This window comes from Triticum aestivum, chromosome 3D (assembly GCF_018294505.1).
Source record: "Triticum aestivum cultivar Chinese Spring chromosome 3D, IWGSC CS RefSeq v2.1, whole genome shotgun sequence".
Taxonomy (NCBI): Eukaryota; Viridiplantae; Streptophyta; class Magnoliopsida; order Poales; family Poaceae; genus Triticum; species Triticum aestivum.
The window spans coordinates 497360174-497368234 of NC_057802.1; the positions used below are offsets into that span (position 1 = coordinate 497360174).

The 8061-nt window shown below is 47.6% G+C and overlaps 2 protein-coding genes across 2 annotated transcripts; both read left to right on the plus strand.

The window, feature by feature from the left end:
* Positions 1–1106: 1106 nt before the first annotated feature.
* LOC123079955 (splicing regulator RBM11) lies at positions 1107–3424 on the plus strand. Its single transcript, XM_044502794.1, has 4 exons — positions 1107–1374; positions 2291–2502; positions 2681–2885; positions 2975–3424. Exons 1-4 carry the CDS (start codon positions 1341–1343, stop codon positions 3139–3141), a joined length of 618 nt encoding a protein of 205 aa, XP_044358729.1. The 5' UTR covers positions 1107–1340; the 3' UTR covers positions 3142–3424.
* Positions 3425–3804: 380 nt separating this feature from the next.
* Positions 3805–5951, plus strand: LOC123079954 (phytolongin Phyl1.1-like). The gene is made up of 2 exons (XM_044502793.1): positions 3805–4651; positions 4764–5951. The coding sequence occupies exon 2, from the start codon at positions 4961–4963 to the stop codon at positions 5681–5683; it is 723 nt and encodes a 240-aa protein (XP_044358728.1). The 5' UTR covers positions 3805–4651; positions 4764–4960; the 3' UTR covers positions 5684–5951.
* The last annotated feature ends 2110 nt before the right edge of the window (positions 5952–8061 follow it).

Here is an 8061-nt window from a genome sequence, read left to right on the forward strand (position 1 = left end):
GGGAGGGTGGGGGCTGCCTTTTGAAACGGCCGGAGCTCCATCGGGGGAGGGATGGAAGGCAGGTGGAGGGGGAGGAGGAGGTGGAGGCCAGGGAAGCGCACCTGGGTTTTGTATCGCGAGATCTCTTGTCGGCTTACAGCGTTTGGCACGGCGATTCATGCCGAGTCGACCTGTCCAGCCTGTCCCGCTCCTGATGAGGTGGCCTTTTGTTCCCTTGCGACGTGGAACGGCAGAAGGCCCGGAAACCCCGCTGCCTGCCGTTGTCACTGTCAAAACTCCAAAGGTTCGGTTTCAAACTGCGAAGTTCCAAAATCAGGGAGAAATCACGGGGTAGAATGGAAGCCAGGCCTCGATGCGGGAAATGTGGGGAAACGGCCAAATTTGCGGGTCAATGATAATGATTTGCCGTGTCCATTGCCACACTTGTACTATTTCCATGTCGACCAGGAGTATTATTAGCGAGTACTATCTTCATGTCGACCATGCCAAACGAAAATCGCAATTCAAAAAAAAAAAAAACGAAAATCGCCGAAAGTCTAAAATAAATACGGAAAAATATGTACACCAATATCAAGTCTAGAATTTGAATCCTGACGGGTTGATTTCACTACAAAGTACCTAATCATGCTTAAATGATAATGTTTTTCATTGTCCATTGCGACACTTGTACTATTTCCATGCCGACCACCCTGAAAGGAGTATTATTTTTCTCGAACAAGATTATCATCAACCACTTCTATACTCTACGGGTGGTTGGCTTCAGGATTGCCGATGAGGCATGGCGCGTCATTAGAGCTAGTATATACTTGTAGTGTAGTGCCATCATGGCCTTGTCGACATGCAGCTGGACGGTACGACGTCCACTGAGACGTGATGTGGCCGACATACACGTCAGAGTTTGGTTCGGCGGGTGCTCCCGCGTGCACGCCACGCGCGTCGGCCAATCGCAGGCCTCCGCGTGGCCCTGCCACGTAGTCCACATACCCCGGAGTCTACCGCGTATCCGTCTCTTCCTCTTCGGCTGTCGACTCCGGTCACTGGCAGGTGGTCCCCGGGCACGCCTTTCCTCGTCGGCCTAGGAGTCGGAGACCGAGCCGGTTTCCGAATCTCGAGGCGGCACCAGACAAATAGCCACCGCCCCACGGCCCAGGTCCAGGTGCGAACCGGCCCGACGCACGAGACCCTGCGTCCTCCGTCCTGCGCCGCAATTCGCCCGGGCGACTTCGCGCGACTCCTTTCGCCTCCTCCTCCTCCTCCTCTGGATTGCGGCGCGACGGCGGCCGTGAGCGAGCGGTGCTCCTACTCCTCCTCCACGCCCTCGCGCCCAGATCCGCTCCCCAATGGCGCGGAACCCGGCCTCCAGCGTCTACGTAGGTGAGCCCCCTTCGCCTCGCGCTCCCCTCCTGCCCGCGTAACCGCCGCGTCCCGTTTGGTTAGGATTGGATTAGATGCGTGCCCTAATTTCGAGGGGTCTGGTCGATGTGCGCCCCGGTGGTCGGTTGATTAGTAGCGCTAGGGAGGGTTATGGTGCGGGGAGAAGTGTAGATTAGACCGGTGCACTTGCGATTCATCCCCTCTTGGGCTTTCCGGCTTGTTTAGTGGTTGCTACGATGTTATCCTGGTGCCACCGGTTACTATTAATATTTCTTTTATTCTGTGAGTTTGTTATTTGTTCTGGTACTTGTGGTTGTCGTTTGTTTCATGTCAGCATGCGATGGATATATAGTTCTAATTTGCCGGCCAAATGATTCCTGATGTTTCAGTTTTTGTAACTCGATATAGACTGCTTAATGATAGAGCCATGGCACTGTCATCTGTAGGTTGAGTTGCTAGTTATGTTGGTTGATGAAAACTTCAAAGATTTGTTTCATGTTGCTGCAATGTGCTTTGGCTTTGCCTGGTAACTGCAAGCAGTACAGTATAATCATCAGTAATGGTTGTGTTTTGCACAAAGAACATTTCCAATTTTACACATGTATTTGGGGGATTGCCTGACATGCAGACAAACTGACTCTTCCATTACTTGGAATAATAATAATTGCATAGCTGGGTCTGTTTTTCTAGCGCTCTTCTATCACTGTCTAGTTTTCTCGTTCACTTTCGTAGGTTGTTACACTCTGTTGCTGTTCTGAGACATCACTGTATGCATATCGCGTTCTCTCTGGGCAATCCTTGTGTTTGGTCCTTTTTCTATGATTTATGTAACATCCCTGTACACATCTTCATTTTGTTGTCTTACTTCAGCAGTGTTTTGTGTTGTATTAATTTTGTGACCTGTTTTTCTCAACAGGCAACTTGGATGAGAAGGTGCCTGAAAGAGTCTTGTATGAGATTCTTATTCAGGCTGGTCATGTAGTAGACCTGCACATACCATGTGACAAAGAAACTGGGCGTCCCAAAGGTTTTGCTTTTGCTGAGTATGAGACAGACGCAATTGCTCAGTATGCTGTTAGACTTTTTTCAGGACTTGTTAGGCTTAATGGTAAAACACTTAAATTTGCGGTATGTTTCTTCTTTTGTAATCTTCAATATAGATATGTTACGTCTGTACGATCATTACCTTACAAATTAACACTGGTTATAAATTGCAATTTGCCTAGTTGGTGCACAGTAATTGTTGCCCTTACTTCTTATAACCATGTACAAGGTCAAATCCCTAAATTTGTGTTCATTTTGACAGCTTTCTGGACAAGACAAGCCCTCATCAAATGGCAATAATCCAGTAATGCCTAAACTCAACCCTATACCATTACCAAAGCAGCCTCAGTTTGTGCATTCTAGTGATACGCTTGTGTCGCATAAACCAGCATATCCGGTGGTAAATGGTGGGATTCCACATAATGTTTTTTCACAAGGCTATCATCCTTACAATGTTCACCCTCAAGGTGAGGCTATTTCCTAGGTCTGTTTATACATATTCCAGGATATACATGAATTAATCTCATCTTGTTCTATGGTTTTCTCTTTTCACCAGCATTACCAACTCGACCCGTGCATGAGCACCGAGAGTTTGTCCATGGTACGTATGGTTACAACAGTCATGTATATGGTTCTGTTCTGAATGCTAGCTATGGAGGTTATGTTGTGAATGCTGTTGGTCATCGAGCTGTGAGGCAACCAATCATTTACCCATCCTACTAGGTTGTAGGCACCAAATTGCGGGATCTGGTATTCAGAGTAGGCAGGTTAATCGTAGCTTCTTGGTCCCTCAAATTCTCAGTAGCATCTTTGTTGTACCCTTGTACTTCAATTCCCTGCATGTAAATAGGGCTGGTATATCCATTTTATCAACGGTAAGTTGGCAACGGAAAGCTCTGCCCACTACATTGTACACCTTTGTACTTGTCTAGCCTGGTACATCTTTTCTCTTTCTTGGAATTGGAAAATAAAGAAATGCAACATCGTGGGCTGTTTTGCACCCCCACTGACTCGGATTATTTGAGCTATTCCTAAAGCTCCTTTTCATGTACTCGAATGATCATTGCTGTTACTTACACAGAAGATGTTGATGTCTCAGCTCCGGGGCCTCATATAATTATAAATTCAAGTAAACTGTCCTGTGTTTGTGCCCTGCCTATCACAGAATTGAACCTCCATCAGGGACAACTAAGTTTCTGGAATGCAAGAGTACCCACCAATCCTATTTTGTTATTGTATTACTTGGCTGTATAGCTTTTTTGTTTGTGATTTCTGTGCTTAGGTGTCATTGCTTGGCTGGTATATCCATTTTATCGACGGTAAATTGGCAACTGAAGGCTCTGCCCAGTACTCCTACATTGTACACTCTGTCTTTGTCTAGAAGATAACCTGGTGCATCTTTTCTCTTCTCTTCCTGGGAAATTAAAGAAATGCAACAGTGTGGGCCGTTTCGCACCTACTCTGACTAGTGGATTAATGATCATATCCATGGATGATTTGAGTTATTATTCTTAAAACTACTTGTTGTGTACTCGAAAGATCATTGCTAGATGTCTCAGCTCCAGGGCCTCATATAATTATAAATTCAAGTAAACTGTCATGTGTTTGTGTCCCTGCCTATCACACAATTGAATCCCCATCAGGGACAACTAAGTTTATCTAATGCAGGCTTACCCCCCAACCCTATATTGTTATTGTATTACTTATTGTCTCAATAACTTCCTTGTTTCATGATTTCTGTGCTTAGGCGTCATTGCTAGCTTGATTTTTTGCTTGTTGGCCTACAAACTTTGGTGTTAGGTGAAGGATAAATTATATTGCGTGGTGTGCTGACAAGTTTGTTCTTTTCTCTACTAGTGATGTTCCACCTATCCTCTTATGTGTAATACTACTCACAGGTGACTTATTCAGACCGTCACTGTCCAGGCCACCTAAAAAAGAGCCTCTACCAAGTGATGATACTCATCGTCCACTTGTTTCGGTTCTGCCGTAAATTGCCATTATGTTACTCTTGTGAGCACTAGAATTCAGACTCGCGACCGTTTTGACTCACCTAACCCAAAAGGTATCGTATCACCGGACGAAAATTCTACGGCAAAAATACTTTGTCCTGATGTTCTTCTCATCCCAACATTGGACCCCTTAAAGCCCACTTCAAGGCCGAAAACCACACTTGAAGGCATGCATCATTTTGTTGCATCAAGATGGCGCTTCTCATTGCTTCTGTCCTCAAGTAAGTTATCTCTAATGCTCTACCTCTAGGGCTTCTTTCCTTGTCTGCTTGTTTATCCTTTAGCCACAACCGCCGTACAAGGCACATATCCTCTCTGCCTTTTCTTGTGCAGCTCCAACATTATATGAAAACCGAAATCATCTCTGCATAAAGACTGCTACTGCAGCAGCTTTACTCTGCGCCGTTGGTCTCCAAAACTTTTGCATCTCGCATCTGTGATACCGGCACATGTTGGTCCAAGGTCACAACCTCCACTACCAGCCATACACGTGCATGTAGTCAATCCTTACGGAAATCTTCGGAGTTTGCATGATCTCTCGCCGATCAAACCCGAGAGGCTTCGTCGTCTCAAGACTGGAGGCGATGAAGGAGGCCACAGCCGGCGCCAGCGAAGGTGACGGCCTGGAGTCGAGCGTCTTCTTCTGCGTGGCCGTGACGTCCAGGGGCACGAAGGACAGGCTATCGTACTATCGCTCGAGCGCCGATGGCGAGGACGCGGAGGCGTCCCGTGCGCTGGCGGCGCTCTGCCTCGACCACGCGCCGGAGCACCACCAATGGCACCATCACACCTACGACGGCAGACGCACGTTCGCGGTCCTTGCAGCCGACGACGGCCGCACGTACCTCGCGGTCGCAGAGCCCACGCCGGGCAGCGCCGAGGTCGTCCGCTTCCTGGAGCGCGTCCGTGACACGTGCAGTGCCACGCCCAGGAGGAGGCTGCGTGACGAAGCACTGTCCGGCCTCGTGCGGCAGTTCGCGCAGACGCTGCAGGCCGGGACGAGCTCCTCCGCGGCTGCAAACTCGGTGGTGCTCCCCGGCGACGGTTCATGGAGCGAGCATGCGTCCGACAAGGACGAGGAGGCGCTGCCGGAGGACGGGGCGCCACGCAGGCGGTCAGCACGGCCCTCCTGGAGGCGCACGTGGTGGCGGCGCCACGCCATGGCCGTGATCGGCGTGGACGTGGTGCTGTGCCTGGTGCTGTTCGGCGTGTGGATGGCGGTGTGCCATGGGTTCAGCTGCGTGCAGCGATGAAGCACATCATCTGAGAACTGAGCTCGTGATTACGTGCGTGCGCATACTGTCCATGAAGGCCTTCTACGTCCTCTTATTGTACTTCACCAGCTAGCTAGCGACTAGCTAGATCGATCTAGTAAAGAAACTAAGCTCCGAGATTAATTTAATTGCGTAGTTGCATGCTGAGAAACATATCGAGATATCTCATGCTTCTGTTCATCGTCTTGTGGAAGTGGTCATCGTCATGTCCAAATAACAAATGGCAGAAGGTTGTTGTGAATTGTCAGTTCATCCTTGGCACGATGCGATGTCTTTCAGCGGGTCGCAGCATCTGTCGTCGCTCTGTCTTCTTTTTGACAACCGGCCTGTCACAAGCTTGTGCTATGCTAAGGCTAGTCATAGTGGGAGTAACTTAGACAGTAACATAGTGCATTCCAAGAAATTTTTGCTTATATGGCATGTAGTTAATGAGGAGAGAGATGTTTAGAGTAACATAATACTCCCTCCGTTCGAAAATACTTGTCATCAAAATGGACAAAAAGGGATGTATCTAGAACTAAAATACATCTCCTTTTATTTATTTTGATGACAAGTATTTCCGGATGGAGGGAGTATGTTACTGTAACATAGCGCTTCCCGAGAAAAGATGAGTCTACAAGCTAATAAATAAAGTCATCTATGATACTACTACTATGTTACTCCCTCCTTTCCGGTTTATAGGGCATAATTCAAAAATCTCACCAACCAAGGTAGATGGTGAGTGGTGGAATACTTTTTGTAGTTTGCAAAAGCACCTAATTAATGCTTTTATTTTTCTCAAAAAAATGTTTATCAATGCATTAATTGCATTGCATGCATGCATAAAGTACATGCATTGGTCAATTTTCTTTTAATACTTGCATGCAATGATTTAATGCACCTTGGAATCTGAACATGTGATGGAAAACAACAAAATTGAGCCTTATAAAATGGAAAAACTAAAATTTTGAGATAAGCCCTATAAACCGAAAAGGAGGGAGTACTTTGCACTATGAAGGTAGTAGTTTAGACTAGTGTCATATGCATGACACTAGTATAAGTTACTCCCCACTATGACCAGCCTAATGAAATTTGTTCAGGACTTTGAGGTGCATCAGATTAGTCACAATGGGTAGTAACTTAGACTAGTAACATGCATATGTTACTAGTCTATGTTAGTACCTCTGTAGTGGGTGGGGAGTAACATATGTGTGGTGTCATGCAACACTTCATTTATTAGGTTGTAGACTCATCTTGTCTTGATATGTGTGATGTTACAGTAACTAGCTATGTTAGCACATGCCCCTCTTTCCTCATTAATTACTCGTCACATCATTTGTTTTGCCTAAAGATGTGTGATGTTACCATCTATGTTACTCCCACTGTGGGTAGTCTCAGAAAGCAGTGCTCAATAGCGTACTGCTGCAGCTGTTCAAGTCCTTGAGATGGAGGCAGCTTCCAAGCATCTGGCTCTGCTACTCATGCACTTCTACAGATGGCAACTCCATGAAATCTCTCTCTGGCACGACTCACGACAATGACGCGCTGCTAGTTTTTTTTAGAGTACGCATATTGCGTACCATAGCTTTATAAAAAAAAGAGGATTGTAAGTATAAAACGAATACCACTTGCTGCGAACAGCGAGCGTAGCACCCACTCCACATCCGGCTAGTCCAAAGACAGCCACCAGCGACCACACAACTATAAAGCAAAAAGTTTGCCCAGAAATGAAAAACCTCGCCGCGTCTTGAGCAACGTCGGTCACCTCCGAAGAACAGTAGCTCTCGCCAAGCTTTCCTTGTCGACGCACCATCCCCCCTTACTGCCTAAAAGGAGGTGGCAAGAGGATGGCAGGACTCGATCCGACTCGAAGAAGGCACTGTCTTGGATTCACCAGCGAAGGTCGTACATTGCGCCGAAGAAGAACAATTGTGAGCAACGGCGAACACCGGAGAAGCGCAACACAGGACTCCATGCCATGTCTCTCGATACGATACTCCCAAAAGAGGAACGACGTCGTAGATGCCGCCATCGTGCCAATCCTGCACCGATTCAAGGCTTTCGCCCGGAGACAACTACCAACACCAAAAGAGCGAGGGACACGGCAACACACTCGGCGACGCCTCCAAGGAGGGAAACGACACCACGGGCGCCATCGTCGCCGGCCCGACCAAAACCGGACAGGATTTTCATCCGTAATGTTGCACATCTCACACCTCCAAGGTTTGGGGCAGCCCCTTCAATAAAGCCTCACACCGCCGTCACCGCAGCAACCTGCTATAGAAGTCGCGCAGCCGTGAACCTCCCACACCCGCACTGCCGAGAGAGCGAGGGACGCGCTGCTAGTGATAACCCAGTAGAGAACACCTTGAATTGCA